The 18144-nt window shown below is 42.5% G+C and overlaps 1 protein-coding gene across 5 annotated transcripts in view; it reads right to left on the bottom strand.

Moving 5' to 3' along the window:
* Positions 1-18144, bottom strand: part of rasgrp3 (RAS guanyl releasing protein 3 (calcium and DAG-regulated)) — a 39531-nt gene that overhangs the window by 6629 nt on the left and 14758 nt on the right. For 3 of the 5 annotated variants that reach the window (XM_080869336.1, XM_080869335.1, XM_080869334.1), the window contains exons 6-12: positions 17966-18113; positions 7219-7392; positions 3025-3141; positions 2392-2670; positions 1915-1992; positions 1454-1567; positions 1249-1364 (exon numbers count right to left, since the gene is read on the bottom strand). In XM_080869336.1, coding sequence (XP_080725462.1) covers positions 1249-1364; positions 1454-1567; positions 1915-1992; positions 2392-2670; positions 3025-3141; positions 7219-7392; positions 17966-18113 — 1026 coding nt within the window. Of the gene's footprint in view, positions 1-1248; positions 1365-1453; positions 1568-1914; positions 1993-2391; positions 2671-3024; positions 3142-7218; positions 7393-12475; positions 12727-17965; positions 18114-18144 lie in introns of those variants that run through there. The other 2 variants (XM_080869338.1, XM_080869337.1) reach the window with 2 other exon arrangements.

Raw genomic sequence — 18144 nt, 5'->3', positions numbered from 1 at the left:
GGGAGAGAGAGGAGAGAGAGAGAGAGGCGAGGAGAAGAGAGGGAAGAGGGAGAGAGAGAGAGAGAGAGGGAGGGAGAGAGGGAGAGAGAGAGAGAGAGAGAGAGGGAAGAGAGAGGAAATGAAAAGAGAATGAACCAAAGACAGGTCAGTCCCATCTCTGTCAATCACAGCAACAAAAACAAAGTGAAACAAAAAATGACAGTAGTGTAGGAGAAAGTGCTACTTCTGTATAATAGCTCTTAAGCTGCAGTCACACAAGTACCCACATTACTTGCAGTTGCCGGTGTGTGTGTGTGTGTGTGTGTGTGTGTGTGTGTGTGTGTGGTGTGTGTGTGTGCGCGGTGTGTGTGTGTGTGTGTGTGTGTGTGTGTGTGTGGTGAGTGAGTGAGAGAGAGAGAGAGCACTTAAGCCTGTAAGTAGTAGTATGAAACATAAAGTAAGGTAAGGTATGGGCCGTATGATCGCCAGTGGCACTGGCTCACCAGCGAAGCAGCCTCATCAATTCCAACCTCTGTACAGACACAGCCTGCTCAGTTTCAGCCATATGGAAGGTTTATTGGACAGGTCTTCACGGTGCAAATGACAATGACGAAAAAAGCAACTGGAAAAACATCCATACACTGCAAAAGATGGACGAATCCCCCATGATGTCACAAAGTTATTGCTCAAGTCTAGTTGTGTAATCTCCAGGTGAGCATTTTAAAGGCTGTGACTCTGGTGGTTTGACAGGAGAGAGGGGTATATGAAGCTGAAGATGAGGACACGAAGTTGCAACAATTTATGAGCCTACACTATTTCTCTCTTTTGATATTAACTGAACACGAACTTAGTGTTTTATTTTGTATGATTTGACACTATTTGAGAATGATTTGAGGCCATACATTAATGAGGTTCCATCTGAGGGAGTCTTTGCAGCTTAATGAGTTACCCCCTGCAGGTCATTAAGGTAAACGCAGTTTAAAGTGTATCTGCTGGTTTCATTTCTTCAGATGCTGAATCTAAGTTTATCTTTTATACTGTCTACAAAAACAGCCAAACAGTTTTTGAAGGTAAATAAGTGGATACTTTGGAAAAGATAAACCGCTGAATAATCCTGAAGACAGTCATCAACAAGAACAAAACCGAATTTTTTGTGGCATCCATGGGCTTTAGACTTCAGGCAGTTATTGCCTTGTTGAAAAACTGGATTATGTTTTATTAGACAGCAAAAACAACAAACTTAACTGTATTGTAATGTTCCAAACTCACTGATCTTTATCCAAAACGCAGAAAGAGTCCAGCAAGGGGAAGTTGGCTGCAATGCTCTCAAAGTCTTCTTGAGAAATGTATCCATCCCGGTCATGGTCATAATTCCTGAACACAGACTTTCCCAGCGCAGACAGGGAAACAGATTACTTTCACCTACAACAGGAGCCGTTTCTTCCGATTTTGAAAAGTATGTTTGTATACTTACATCCACTACCTTCCTGATATGTTTATTGACCAGACAGGGGTCTGGTTTGGTAGCGACACCAGATGCCCAGTCCAGTGGGGCCAATGGCTTGTTGGGAGTTGTTGGAGAGGTAGGCTGTGCAGAAGGACGAGACTTAGACAAACAGGACCCACCAAATATTCACATCAAGACAACAGGATCTTACAAAGCACTTTTTTTCTGTTTGTATTATTGTATTATTGTAGGGTCTTTACCTTACAATATAAAGCACCTGAGGAAACGGTTGTTGTGATTTGATGCTATATAAATAACATTGAATTCAATTAAACCGAATACAAAGGCAAAAGGGTGTTTAATTTTCTGCCCTGTGTGATAAATGGTAGAAAGAAAAATTTGAAATTGTCCAAAAGAAGATTTTTAGTTGGTGAAAGTCTTTGATGAAAGTATGTCTGAGCAGTGGTTATAATTACACTAAAACTTACCAATTTAGAGTTACGGGGTTCCCTTAGCAATGACAGCTCATAAATCTCATCCTCAGTATAATACAGATCTAACGAAAGCTGAAAAATAAAAGGATTGCGGTATAATAAGCTTCAAAAAGTCAAAGAACAATTGAGGGTTGTAAAGTGACCTTTTGTTTAAAGTGCAAGTTCCTGTAGTAAAAAACAAGCCATAAACTGCAAAAAAGAGCTTCTACAAATCCTTTCTGAGACTAGGTAACGAGGACAACAAGCCAATATTCTCAAGGAGCTTCTTATCATATATGAACCTGATTTGACTGATGAAAAAAAAGTCGAAAACAACAACAAGCGACAGAAACAAACAAGAGTGAAGAAAATGAAGCAGGGTCTTTAGAAAATAAAATTATCTATTTTTCCTTAACCTCTTGAAAGAGTCCTTTGTGTGTGCACAATTAGCTGGACAGTGACATTTCAAATCCATGTGTGGTAATCCCTCACCGTTAGTAGGTAGATGAGGTCCATGTTGGGTTCAACTTGGGCCACCGCACTCTGCAGGGACACCAGCTCATTGAAGGTCATGTAAAGCTGATGCATCTTCACGAGGTTCACCTTTTTACCATCACCAATCCAGTCAGGAAACACCACATGCACTGCAATCAAGTCCTTTAGGTGCACACCCAGTACTGGGATCTTAAATCCCTGGCACTCATTGAAGGCTTTTCGGTAGCAAGAGTAATTGTTGTTGGAAGAGACCAGCTCTGTCATCTCATTCCAGATCTGTGGCAAGAAGCAGCAAACGGTAAAGGGTACACCATGTTCACAAGCAAATCAAAAGTTTAAGTTATCCATGTCTTTGGACTATGGAAGGAAGCCAAATACCCAGGCAGAACCCATACAAACATGTGGAGAACATGAAAACTCCAAGGAGAAAGGCCAGGTGGTGGAACCAAAATCAGGACCTTCTTGCTGTGAGTTAACAGTTCTAATCACAGCGCCACCGCGCTGCAGTACAAATTCCTTAATGAAACAGGGTAAAGGCTTGTTGCTAAGAAAATACATTTCCACTGAATCACCTGTAACTGTGTAGTAATCATAAATGAATCTACATACAAAAGACTGGCACTGACTTACCTTGACTACTTCAGGAGCCAAATATAAATGAGTCTCCTTTAGGCGAGAAATTGAACTATGGCTCAGGCCCCCCACCACCGCCATCAAAGTGTTGAAGTTCTGCAGGTGAAGGAGTTTCTGATGACCAGAGAAAGACATGTTGAAGATCACTGTTTATTGTCTAAAGAGGTGGCCTAGCGCCTTGCTTTTGGTCCTTGGTGTGCTAGTTTGGAGTGTGGCAATTTATTCAATTATTGTTTCGTTTTTTTAATTAAAATTCAAAAACACTGAAAAACTTTATTTAATTTTTTTATGGACTGTGGAGGGGATGTTAATCTAAGAGCTTACCAACAAATTAAGCTGACTCCTTTCTGAAACCACAGTACATGAATACTAGAGCTCATTATCACTGCACCAGTCTCCAATGACATATTAGATTGGTGACAATAGCTGAAGAAGAAAGCTTTGCTACCACTATGATTATCAGAGTAATTGTAAAAACTTACTTTATTTTAATAATCTAATAATGCTGAGATGAGAGACAAATGGCTATGTGAATAAAACCAAATCCAAACCAAGCCATCATAAGCTTTTGATGAGTCCCAGTCTGCTGCATGGAGCCCAGTCAATATTTACTTTTCAATTCAGCATTACATAACATAACAATATGTTACAATATGCATGCTTACAAAATGAGAACATTTGCACTTGAAGCTGACCAAGCCATCTTAAAAACCAGCACACAATATTCTGTGCAGCATGTCATTATGGCAGTGTGTTAAGTAGATTCATCCTTGACCCTTTCTGTAGACAGCCTTTACTTTGGTAGGAGAAAGGACAGGGCAGATTATTAGGGCATGCATCCATCCTTCAATACAAATGGAAGAGTAATGGAGAAGCTCTTTGCCTAGAACACAGACAGAAAGAACCATATCCTGCACTGTAATAGTAAACTGTAAATAGTAATGTCAAATTATTTTACTGTGTATTTTACAGTTGTGTACTGTTTTTCTAGAATATCATTACATTTACATAAGTAGACTGTGATCTGACACGTCAAATGTAAAATAACATAACATCACTGTAAATGTAATAAAACACAATTTACTTGTTTTTTAAATATATTTTTTTGTACATATGCATATTCAGATTGTAAAAATATCCAGAAATCCAGAAATGTCTCCCATCATGCCTTGGGACATGAGCTGCTGTTTAGATGTTCTTGTTTTATTGTTTATGGTTACGTTACTTTTAACTGTTATCTTGAATGTTGTGTTTACGCAGTGGTGCAGCGTCACTGACAGTTGTTGTTTGGTAGAGAGAGTGCTGTACCATGAGTGACTTCTGTGGTGCTGTTGTTGAACCTTGAGGCACATTGTAGCACCGCAAGTGTTTTAATAAAGCGCTCCCCCCACCAGCTTGGGGTTAAATAACAAGCTCAATCTCTCTCTGTGAGCTTCTTTGTTAAGATTTCTCTGCATGCCACAATGTAAAACATTGCACGGACACGCTGTGCTAATTATATATTTTGAAAAAGAAATGTAGAGGTAGGAGTTGCAATAAATATAAATAATATGTCGCTAAGCATCGGCCAATGAATGTGAACTAACAACAAGGTCGCGGGTATGGCTGCGACCGTAGGAAAAAACCCTAATATGAAGGTATTTTACTGCATTTTACAGTAATGTTCTGTTCTTCTAGAATATCATTAAAGTACGTAAATAGACTTTGACTTCACATTTTGAATGTAAATTAACGTTACATCACTGTAATGTAATACAACATAATTGTCATGATTATTAAATGTAGCTGTCTGTACATATGCATATTTAGATTGTTAAAATACATTCACAAATGTATCATGAACTCACAAATATCTGTCTGTTATTTGAAAGCTTGAACTGTTGAATTCAAATGTAATGCTATATATAACATGATCCCTATAAGCTTGTGTTACAGCACATAAGTATTATTATCATTGCTAGTTAGGCCGTTCGTGGCTCAAGAGTTGGCAGTTCGCCTTGTGATCAGAAGGTTGCCAGTTCGCTCCCCGGCTCGGACACTGTCCGCCGTTGTGTCCGTGGTCAGGAATCTTCACCTACCGCCTACTAGTGATGGCCGATGGTGCGATATGGCAGCCTCGCCTCTGTCAGTCTGTCCCAGGGCATGCAATCAATTATTATTTAAACCAACTGTATATTTCTGTATATTTATGTGTTATGATTCATATTTCCACATTCAGTGACCTTGTTTATAGGTAATTTCATTGTTTGATCACGTTAAAATGTTCCTAATTTAATGTCTAAAAGCACTTGGAAAAAGCAGAATCCCATGTCAAATTAGCGCAACAAACTCTATTTTCATTACTGAAAATGACCGTATTTTTATGCGGGAGTTATTTTCTGTAATTATACGGTCGTATTTTGGTGCCCCAGCTGCCGGAATATTACCGTTTTTTCAAGATGCTTTTTCTAACAGTGTGCACTATATGGAACATAAATATTGATGATGGGGGAGCTTTTATGACTGAACAACAGCTCAAGTGCATTTGTTTTTTGCGGTGTTTTTTGTATGTTTGTTATTGTTTGTTTTAGAGAAATATTAGAGAATATTAAAAATATTAAAGAAGCCATTTTTTTGCATAGTGTGGAACCATGAAGAATCTGGCTTAAAGGCAGCTAAACATACTCATCCACAGAAGGGCCATTAAATCTGAATGGTGACTGCCTGTGCAATCCATATTCTAACTGTTATTGTCTGTCTTCTCATAAGACTTTCACTTTTAACTACAAGAGATCAAAGCTGTACCAGACATATTTTAATAGATACGTCCTGGATGAAACAAACTCAATAATAATAATAATAATAATAATAATAATAATAATAATAATAAGAAGAAGAAGAAGAAGAAGAAGAAGAAGAAGAAGAAGACTAAGAATAAGAACGTATATTTGCATTCTCTTTTTACAAATCCTGTGTGTGACTGGGTGAATAAGACTTGTAGCAAAAAGCCCTTTAAGTGCTCAGCTTGAGAAGAAAAGTGCTACATAAACACCTGTCCATTTACCAAACACTAGTATTATTTCTTATATCATTAATTTGAAACATGTTACTCTCTCATGAAAAACCAGTTTCTTTTGAATTTGATGGCAGCAACATATAAAAAATGTCAGGTATGTGTGAGAGAAACAGCAGCATGATATTCAGCCTACATCCTCCAGATGGCATACTTCAGTTATGTGGTTGACGAAGAATTATCATTGTTTTTAAAAAAAGGGGACATTCTATAACACCACTGTGCCTTTTAGAGTTAAACGGGTTACTTGTTTATGCAGGGCCCATCTCTCCCCCTAGATACAAACTATCTATCTATCTTTCTATATACTATACTATCCATAGGGAGCTCACTGAATGGTTTAAAAACGATGAAAATATGTGAAATGTTAGCCTCTTAAGGTTCAGTCAGTCCAATCCAATCATCATTCAGTGACAGAGTTAGAGTTTAGTTCACATCTACTGCCTTAGCTATAATTTAATGTATCTGGCATAAATTAATTCAGTTCAGTTTAATTCAATTCACACAATAAAAAGCAGTTGCCTCAAGGTGCTTTACATTGTTAAGGTACAATATCAGAGAGAAAACCTTGACAAATCAAAGGACAGTGGAAAGAAAAAAACTCCTTTTTTAACAGGAAGAAACCTCCAGCTGAACAAGGCTCAGGAAGTAGCAGACTGCTGCATAAATACAAAAATATTATATTAGAACAACTATGAGGCCAAAATGCATATTAAAAAAGACATAAATTGAAAGTAACTTCTGGCTTCTGAAACTGTGGCTTTAAATGTAGCCTAACCCTGTATTACTATGTTAGACTTTAAGGTGGCAGTTTAGGGGAAAAGCTATCATAACATCTCTGAGCCTCTGCACTGCAAATGAGCAAAGCCAAGATGCTGTTTTGCCACTTTAGCTGAGTGGGTTTTTTCTAATCTGTAAGATTTTACTGTTGCATTTTTCTCGATAATTTGTTTGACTAGTCAAAAGAAAAATCTTGAGTTTAAGATTTGGAATTTATGTGGAATGTGGAATTTAAACTTAATTATATAGTATGGTTTTGTAACAGTGCTGAGTCACCCTGTTATTTCTATATGTTTTGGAGAGAAATACTATGTGAAAGCTGGAAGAGCTGTGCGTAGAGCCTGCCCTCCTTGGCTTACCTGTGCCACATGGATGTATTTTGTGATGACCTCTGCACGGGTCTGAGGTGTGAGTTTGCTGAGAACCATCAGCTGCACCCATTGTGAAACGCCGTTGAACAAAGCAATGGAGCGCTCCAGAGTCAGGTTGTCCACCAAACAGCCATGGATCACATAGCTCTGGTAATCAGTGAACTAGGAATGACAGAGTAACATAAATCAGGTATCTGCCTTACAGAATCAGAAAAGATCCTACGCAAAGACTGAAAAAAAAAATCCTTTACATACTGTTTTTGTACCAGTGTTGAAACTGCCTACTTCTCTACCACCCTACATTTTAATCTGGGTCCTATTCTAGGAAATCTATTAAACACCTAACCATATGTCAGCTAGTGTAAGCCTTTTCTCCCACATATTGATATGTAGAATTCAGTTAAGCTGTTTGATGATAAGACGCCGATGGCCCATCACAGCAGAATGGAATCCCAGCAAATGTTTAGCTTTCCAGAAGCTCTCCATCTAGCACAGGCGTGTCGAACTCCAGGCCTCGAGGGCCAATGTCTAGGCCAGGTTTTAGATCTCACCCTGGGTCAACACACCTGAATCAATTGATTAGTTCATTACCAGGCCTCTGGAGAACTTCAAGACATGTCAAGGAGGTAATTTAGCAATTTAAATCAGCTGTGTTGGATCAAGGACACATCTAAAACCTGCAGGACGCCGGCCCTCAAGGCCTGGAGTTCGACACCTGTGATAGCATGAGTTAGCATTAGCTTTGAGCCAAAAAACTGCACAGCAGATCAGGGCTGGTTTTGGGAGCCCATGTATGTCCTGAAAGGATAAGGTTATATTTCATTTTTCATAAATTCCATTTCTCAAAAACACTGAGATCAAAGGCCCCATGGAACTGTTTGAAGAAGGGATTTAATTCTGTAGCCAGTGTGGCCATTCTGTGTTCTGAAGTCAGGGATGGGTAGAACTTTCCCAAGACACAATCATGCAGAATTTCTTCTTGCTCATGGAGTCTTTTGTCTTGCGTGGACCAAAGTATATTGGCTGTCTGTGAATTCTGTGCAATCTAAAGTAGTTTTAATCCGGGTATGTGGCCAGCTGTTTATTTCTAACAGAGGACACAGATGTGTTACACCCTACAGTTGTGATACAGCAAATGTCATGTTTTTCACCGAAACATGGCTGAACAACAGCTGCCCGGACAATGCTATCGAGTTAGCAGGACGCCACACACACCGAGCCGACAGGCTAGCAGATGACTCCGGCAAGACCAGAGGTGGAGGTTTGTGCATTTATATTAACAATGCTTGGTGCATGAACTCCACTACTACTGAGTGTCACTGCTCACCTAATGCAGAGTTTTTAATGGTCAAATGCAGACCTTATTAACTCCCCAGAGAACTCACTTCGATCATACTCACTGCCGTGTATATACCCCCCGACGCTAATGCTAGGTTGGCCATGAAAGAACTTTCTGCAGCCATTAACAAACACCAGAATAAACACCCCGAGGCTGCTTTTATTGTTGCTGGCAACTTCAACCACACCAACTTAAAGACAGTCCTCCCCAGATTCCACCAACATGTCTCCTGCCACACCAGAGGAGACAAGACTTTAGACCATGTGTATTCCAACCTGGCTGGAGCCTACAAAGCCACCCCCCTCCCCCACATTGGACAATCGGACCATCTCTCCCTGTTCCTCACACCTAGGTATTCACCACTCATCCAACGTGTGAAACCTGCTGTGAGGACAATTAAAGTGTGACCAGAGGGGACAGACGCAGTGCTCCAGGACAGATTTAAAAACACAGACTGGAATATGTTCACCCACACAGACCTGGACCAGTACGCCTCATCTGTACTGGATTACATCTCCGAAACCACAGACAGTGTCACCAGAAGCCTTGGATGAACCGGGATGTTCGTCTCCTCCTGAAGGCCCGCAACACTGCCTTTAGGTCAGGAGATGCACACGCCTACAGCACAGCCAGGGCTAATCTAAAGAAGGGCATCAAAAAAGCCAAACACCATTACAAAAAGAAGGTAGAAGAACACTTCTCCAACTCCAACCCCCGACGCATGTGGCAAGGACTCCAGACCATCACAGACTAAGGATTGTCTTATTGCATTGGAGTCACACTGGGTTAAATATGTACACTTGGGTTTTAAGGGGTATTTATTATTTTCTTCTTTTTTTTTGGGTTGTATGGAAGCCCCAAACGCAATTTCATTGTTCTTGACAATGACAATAAATAAATAAATACTAAATACTAAATACTAAATACTACAGGACCACCAAACCCTCCCCCGCATCCTCTGATGTCTCCTTCCTCAACGAGCTCAACAACTTTTATGCTCGTTTTGAGCGAGGGAACCCCACAACCACAACCAAAGCAGACATGACGCCCGACCACCAACCTCTGACTCTCTCCCCCACCGATGTAGGAGCGGTGCTGAGCAGGATCAATGTCCACAAGGCTGCAGGCCCTGATGGCATCCCCGGGCGTGTTCTCAGAGCGTGTTCTGGGGAGCTTGCAGGAGTGCTGACAGACATATTCAATCTGTCCTTGGCCCACGCTGTGGTACCGGCCTGCTTCAAATCCACCTCCATCGTCCCGATACCCAAAAACTCCAACCCATCTTGCCTCAATGATTACCGCCCAGTAGCACTCACCCCCATCATCACTAAGTGCTTAGAGCAGCTGGTCCTAGCACACTTCAAATCCTGTCTCCCCCCCACCCTGGACCCCCACCAATTCGCATACCGCCAGAACAGGAGCACAGAGGATGCAGTCTCCATCGCAATGCACTCTGTCCTCTCACACCTGGACAACAACAACACCTACGCCAGAATGCTGTTTATAGACTTCAGTTCAGCGTTCAATACAATCCACCCCTCACAACTCATCAGGAAACTGACAGACCTGGGCATCAGTTCCCTCATCTGCAAATGGTTACTGGACTTCCTGACCAACCGCCCCCAACACGTCCGGCTGGATAACCGCTGCTCATCTACCATCACAATGAACACCGGTGTACCACAAGGCTGTGTGATGAGCCCTTTCCTCTACTCCCTCTTCACCCACGACTGCAGACCTGCTGATGGTTCCAACACCATCATTAAGTTTGCAGATGACACCACGGTGATTGGCCTCATCAGTGACAACGATGAGGCCGCCTACAGGGAGGAGGTGGATCGTCTGGCTGAGTGGTGCGACACAAACAACCTGCTGCTTAACACCGAGAAGACCAAGGAGCTCATCGTGGACTACAGGAGGAATGCTGACCCACATCCACCCATCCACATTAAGGGGACAGCTGTGGAGCGTGTGAGCAGCTTCAAGTTCCTGGGAGTCCACATCTCCGAGGATCTCACCTGGACGACCAACTGCTCCAAGCTGGTCAAGAAGGCTCACCAGCGCCTCTTCTTCTTGAGGACTCTGAGGAAGAACCACCTGTCCTCAGACATCCTGGTGAACTTCTATCGCTGCACCATCGAGAGCATCCTGACCAACTGTATAACAGTCTGGTACAGGAACTGCTCTGCCTCGGACCGGAAGGCGTTGCAGAGGGTCATGAAAACTGCCCAGCGCATCGCCGGAGCACCACTTCCTGCCATAAAAGACATCTACAGGAAGCGGTGTCTGAAAAGGGCTGGGAAAATCATCAAAGACCCCAGTCACCCATCACATGGACTCTTCACCCTCCTGCCCTCTGGGAGGCGCCACAGGAGCCTCCGGACTAAGACCACCAGGTACCGGAACAGCTTCTTCCCCACAGCTGTCAGACTCCTGAACTCTGCCTCCTGACATCTGACCCACGTTAACATATGGACTGAACATACACACACCCACAATGGACAACTGTACCCTCAAACACACAATAATAACATGGACTGAACCACCACTCACAACCACTAGCACTTTATATAGCCTCTGTAGAAACTATCTACACCCTCACTTATCTTAACTGCACTACTGTATAGCTCTGTGTAAATAATCATTCTGTACATTCGATAATCTTTAATCCTACAACTGTTTACAACTTGCATAGTTCCCATTTCTGTATAGCTGTATATCTCAGATTCTGTAAAGTTATTTATTTCATATTCTGTATAGTTTTTCATATTTATATCCTGTTCATAGCCTGTACATAGCTTGTACTCACTACAGCCTGTACATACTTATAGTTATAGAATATTCACAACATACTTCATACCGTGTACATTATAACATACCATAATAGACCCATTTCTGTAATATACTCACATATCTATATTATTGCTAATATATATTGTAATATATCTATATCACTAAAGCACTTCTGGATGGATGCAAACTGCATTTCGTTGCCCTGTACCTGTGCATGTGCAATGACAATAAAGTTGAATTCTATTCTATTCTATTCTATTCCTTTATTGAGGTCTCTGGAGATTTATGCTACAGCCGGAAATTAGTCAGCTGCTGGGGTTGATGCCTTCCGGTCAGTGGTTACAAATCCCTTATGCTGAATACATAACCTGGGCCATGTACTATGAAGCAAGTTCAGCAGACCCAGGGCGTGTTTTTGTTACCTGGATTCATTTACCCCTAGTTTGTCGATCAGGATAAGTGGTCACATGAATCTAGTTATCAACTTACTAAGCTGCGTTTTCCCTGCGAGGTCACATGAAAGAGTTGGTCATTACCGATCTAAAAGGGGGGTTTTACGGATCATATGACTCTTCTTCCATCTCAAATGATCCATATGAGGGCCACATACTCTGGAGCCATTATGAAATGGTAATTATCAGTAAAATGTGACACTCTGGTATGTGTGTTCTTGTAGCTATATTTCTAGCAGTGTAAAAGTGAATTAGCAGGAGAATGAAACTGAAATATTTTATACATTTACCAAATTAACTGCATACGGCTGCACATGTAAAAGTTATTCCCCAGTTATTCCTCAAGTTCAAGCTCAATTCCTCAAAAACAGTGAAAATGTGGTATTTAAAGGTGATTTAAAACTGAAACTCCTTACCTGCTCCTGACCAGAGTATGAAACAAGCCTTTGGGCTGTCCAGGTAACTTTTAGGGTTTTCGGTTCTTACTACCAAACGTTACTACTGCTAATGTATAAACGGATGAATAAAGGCTAGTTTTTATAGGGCACCTTTCTGGTTAACTTGAGCTCTCAAAATATTTTATACAGCATTTCTCATTAACACACACATTTAGTTTTTTGTCAAGACTTATTTTTGGGATGGAAACAAGAGCCTATCGTACAAAGGGATTGAAGCACCTCCCTTCGAATGGCCTACTCTGCCTCTGGAGCACAGCCACCTCTGTGGATCCAACCTGCTCTGGAGAGATTTTTGCAGGAATGTGCATGTATTAATTCAGTGATTTACAAATAGCAGCAGCAATTGTGCTCAGTGATAAAGCAATTAACTTGAATTAATTGAATTCAATTGAATTCAATTTTATTTATATAGCGCCGGATCACAACAGCAGTCGCCTCAAGGCGCTTTATATTGTACAGTAGATCGTACAATAATAGATACAGAGAAAAACCCAACAATCATATGACCCCCTATGAGCAAGCACTTTGGCGACAGTGGGAAGGAAAAACTCCCTTTTAACAGGATGAAACCTCTGGCAGAACCAGGCTCAGGGAGGGGCGGGGCCATCTGCTGCGACCGGTTGGGGAGAGAGAAAGAAGACAGGATGAAAGACATGCTGTGGAAGAGAGACAGAGGTTAATAACAGATATGATTCAATGCAGAGAGGTCTATGAACACACAGTGAGTGAGAAAGGTGACTGGAAAGGAAAAACTCAATGCATCATGGGAATCCCCGGCAGCCTACGTCTATTGCAGCATAACTAAGAGAGGATTCAGGGTCACCTGGTCCAGCCCTAACTATATGCTTTAGCAAAAAGGAAAGTTTTAAGCCTAATCTTAAAAGTAGAGATAGTGTCTGTCTCCCGAATCGAAACTGGAAGCTGGTTCCACAGAAGAGGGGCCTGAAAACTGAAGGCTCTGCCTCCCATTCTACTTTTAAATACTCTAGGAACAACAAGTAGGCCTGCAGAGCGAGAGCGGAGCGCTCTAATAGGGTGATATGGTACTACAAGGTCATTAAGATAAGATGGGGCCTGATTATTTAAGACCTTATATGTGAGGAGCAGGATTTTGAATTCAATTCTGGATTTAACAGGAAGCCAATGAAGGGAAGCCAAAACAGGAGAAATATGCTCTCTCTTTCTAGTCTCTGTCAGGACTCTTGCTGCAGCATTTTGGATTAGCTGAAGGCTTTTCAGTGAGTTTTTAGGACATCCTGATAATAATGAATTACAGTCGTCCAGCCTGGAAGTAATAAATGCATGAAGTAGTTTTTCAGCGTCACTCTGAGACAGGATATTTCTAATTTTAGAGATGTTGCACAAATGGAAGAAAGGAGTCTTATGTATTTGTTTAATATGTGCGTTGAAGGAAATGTCCTGGTCAGAAATGACTCCAAGGTTCCTCACAGCGTTACTGGAGGCCAAGGTAATGCCATCCAGAGGAAGAATCTGCTTAGATACCATATTTCTAAGATTTTCAGGGCCGAGTACAATAACCTCAGTTTGATCTGAATTAAGAAGCAGAAAGTTAGCAGCCATCCAGGTCTTTATGTCTTTAAGACATTCCTGCACACATTGGTGTGTGTTATCTGGCTTCATGGACAGATAGAGCTGGGTGTCATCTGCATAGCAGTGTAAATGTATGCTATGTCTTCTAATGATGCTGCCTAAGGGAAGCATGTATAATGTAAACAGAATTGGTCCTAGCACTGAACCCTGTGGAACTCCATAATTAACCTCAGTGTGTGAAGAGGACTCTCCATTTACATGCACAAATTGGAGTCTATTAGATAGATATGATACAAACCACTGCAGTGCAGTACCTGTAATACCTACAGCATGTTCTAATCGCTCTAATAGGATATTATGGTTGTTATGGCCCTGTCCATAATCTGTTTTGGTGGCTGTTGTTGTCTGTGCCTTTAAGTCTTTGCAGATCCCAGAGATGATGAGCTGACGGCTGCTGATTGGTCCCCTGGCCATGTGATCTTCTTCAAATCCCTCACCAGCAGTTGTCCTGGGGCAGCCACTGACAGCAGCAGCAGACCTGACCCTGGCCTCCAAAACCTGAGATTTTTGTGCCTGTGATTTTTGCGGCTTTTCTGAGTTTTGTATATAGTGTGTACATTAGTTTTCATTGTAAATAGCACTGCAACAGAAGGGGTGAGCTGCCTTATTGTTTTTCCTTGCACTGTTTTCTCCTGTTTATTTCAGTTAGGGAGTTAGGTGTAGCGCTTGTCTTTTGTTTGATGTTTGATTTCACATAGGGTTTTAGATAGCACCTCCTCCTGACTTAGTTTGTTTTGTTTGTTATTTTGGCCTTTGTTCACCCCGGAGCTTCATTTTTGCAGTGTAGAAAAATAAATCATGATTCACTAAGAAATTGGTTTCCGTTGGGTTTCCCTCTGTGTATGGTTTTGGGGACCAGGGCGGGGCAGTCTTTTCAAACTCATGTTGCGTTCCTGTACCCCTAGACTGGGGCGTAACAGTGGTCGACAGTATCGAACGCTGCACTGAGGTCTAGCAGGACAAGCACAGAGATGAGTCCACTGTCAGAGGCCATAAGAAGATCATTTGTAACCTTCACTAAAGCTGTTTCTGTGCTGTGATGAGCTCTGAAACCTGACTGAAACTCTTCAAATAAGCCATTCCTCTGCAGATGATCTGTTAGCTGAATTAAAATCTTTATTTTTCTTCCACTGCTTTGCGCACTTAATTACAATATTTATGATTTGCTGCAGCATTCACCTCTTGTCATTTTTACAAGTGTCACATTTCACTGGTATAGTTTTTTTTATAGACTTTTGATTACCATTTGATAATGTCTCTGGCAGCATTTCCTGAATAGACTTGGAGTAGTTTTTATCTGGAATGTGTAACTGTTCCTGTTGGGCACCTGAAATCTTAGACCGCATGAATCCAGCTGAATTACTATATTGTGCTTCTCTGTCTGAGTCAAAATTGAATCGGAATCGAATCGAATAGAAGTCAGTGATGATACCCAGCCCTACTTCTCCCTGCTGCTGGATAGGACTGGGAGTGGACAGTCAGTAGTAATGACTTGTAGCTTGCCTCCACCAGTGTATGAATGTGAGAGTGAATGAATAGTGGTATTGTAAAGCGCTTTGGGTGCCTTGAAAAGCGCTATATAAATCCAATCCATTATTATTATTATTATTATAATGCAACCCTGATCAACGCTGACTCTGCATTCACCAACGAGCTGAATCAGTTCTACGCCCGTTTCGAGGTTAGCCAGGCGACTAATGCTATCTACCGCCTGACTACCGAGGACAGTGACGTCATCAGCGAGAGACCGGTGACCAGCATCGCGGAGCATGACGTCCGAGCGGCACTGAGGAGAGTGAACACAAGGAAAGCGGCGGGGCCAGACGGCATCACCGGCCGTCTGCTGCGCTGCTGTGCTGACCAGCTAGCAGGTGTGTTCACTTACATCTTCAACGAGTCCCTGGCGAAGTCTGTGGTCCCCACATGCTTCAAAAGATCCACCATCATCCCTGTGCCCAAGAACAGCAAACCCTCATCCCTGAACGATTACCGGCCAGTTGCACTGACCTCGGTAGTAATGAAGGTGTTTGAGAGGCTGCTGTAGAACATCATCTCCTCCTCCATCCCAGACACCACAGATCCGCTGCAGTTCGCCTACAGATCCAACAGATCCACAGAGGATGCCATCGCCCACGTCCTACACACCACTCTCAGCCACGTGGACAAGAAACAGGGTAACTATGTGCGAATGCTGTTTGTTGATTACAGTTCAGCGTTTAACACAATAGTGCCCTGCAGACTGTTCACAAAGCTGAGGGATCTGGGACTTAACAGCCGTCTGTGTGCATGGGTGTTGGACTTCCTCACTGGCAGAACTCAGGTGGTGAGGGTGGGCAGGTGCTTCTCCAAAAGTATCACCATCAACACAGGAGCACCTCAGGGATGTGTCCTCTCGCCACTGCTCTACTCCCTCTACACTTCAGACTGTGTGGCCACCCATGGCTCCAACACCATTGTGAAGTTTGCTGACGACACAGTGGTGTTGGGTGCCATCTCCAACAACGATGAGGCGGCCTACATGGATGAAGTGAAGAATCTGGCATCGTGGTGCCAGGACAACCACCTCCAGCTGAACGTCAGCAAGACCAAGGAGCTGGTGGTGGACTTCAGAAGGGGTCAGCACAGAGACTATTATCATCAATGGAGCTCCAGTGGAGAGGGTGCAGTCCTTCAAGTATCTTGGTGTCCACATCTCCTCAGACCTGACATGGGCTGCCCACATTCAGGTCCAGACCAAAAAGGCTAGGCAACGCCTGTATCACCTACGACAACTGAGGAAGTTCAGGGTCTCTCCAAAGATCCTCAGGATTTTCTATACAGGCGCTGTGGAGAGCATCCTCACACAGAACATAACATCGTGGTTTGGGAACAGCTGTGTGAAGGACCAAAAAGCTCTCCAGAGAGTGATCCGTACAGCAGAACGCTGCTGCAGGATTGCACTCCCCCCGCTTCAGGACACCTACACCAGGAGATGCCGGACTAGAGCAGCGCAGATACTGAAGGACCCGTCCCATCCTGGCAACAAACTGTTCCAACTTCTGCAATCTGGTAGAAGGTTCCGCATCTTCCGGGCAAGGACAGAGAGACTCAAGAGGAGCTTCTATCCCCAAGCCATCCGTGCCCTAAACACACACACCCGCCCTCTCACATCATCTATAATTGACTGAGACAGGACTCTCTTCCAGACACTAAACCAAGGCACAATGTACATTTCAAATTCCTTTAATTTTAAATATGTTTATATTGTCTACCCTATAAAATAGTCAGATGTCTATTCATATTAATGTACAGAATTCACCTGCTTGCTGCTACTACTGCACATTCACCCAGTGTATATACTATATGTATATATATATAATGTTCTTCCTCTACACACCCCCCCCCCCCCCCCCCCCCCCCATTTTTGCACATGTCGAGGAGCATGTCAGGCTACATTTCACTGTGTGTTATACTTGTATAACTATGCATGTGACAAATAAAGAACCTTGAACCCTGGGGATATCTCTCCTTCACAATCGCACTTATTACATAGCACCATAGGTGTGTGTGTGTGTGTGTGTGTGTGTGTGCGTGTGTGCGTGCGTGCGTGCGTGCGTGCGTGCGTGCGTGCGTGCGTGCGTGTGTGTGTGTGTGTGTGTTCCCCTTTATAACCCTCCTTCTACGGTTCTGAAATGTCCCATCCTTTTTACTTTGTATTGCCATTGATAAATAGATGGTGTTCCACAATACCTTCTTGTTCAAGGTTTTGACTATTTCACATGTATTGTTTTCATGTTGATCATTTTTTAATAAAACTGTATTGAGGAGAAGCCTAATATGGCCATCTGTATTTAATAAACCTGTGAGCCTTCTTTTTACTATTTAAGTTTTAGATTTCCTCATGGTGACATGTCCCTATGTGGTGTCATAATTAAACTATTTATTTTCCCTGACCACACTAGTACAGTAGCTGTAGAATAGTTATGAAGGAGAAGTTTGTATATAGAGCACTAAAATGGTGTTAGGATTCATCCTCTGCTGACAATGAATTCCAGAACCATCCCTGAGCCACAAAGCAGCCATCACTCAACAGTTGAATGTACCGATATCCTTCGGATGGATTTGAATTCCAGGAAGGTGAGATGCTCAGCCAGCTCTATGGGTTCCAGGTGGTCAAACAACAGGGAGGCCTTCCCTTTTTTGGTTTGCTTTTTCCGCTGGGTAATCCTTCTCATCCAGTCGTATGATGGACTGCAAGAAGAACAAATGAGAAGCAATTAGC

The sequence above is a fragment of the Rhamphochromis sp. 'chilingali' genome (genome assembly GCF_963969265.1).
Source record: "Rhamphochromis sp. 'chilingali' genome assembly, chromosome: 20".
Classification (NCBI taxonomy): Eukaryota; Metazoa; Chordata; class Actinopteri; order Cichliformes; family Cichlidae; genus Rhamphochromis; species Rhamphochromis sp. 'chilingali'.
The sequence above is the reverse complement of the archived record's forward strand: the minus strand, read 5'-3'. Positions and strand labels throughout refer to the sequence as shown.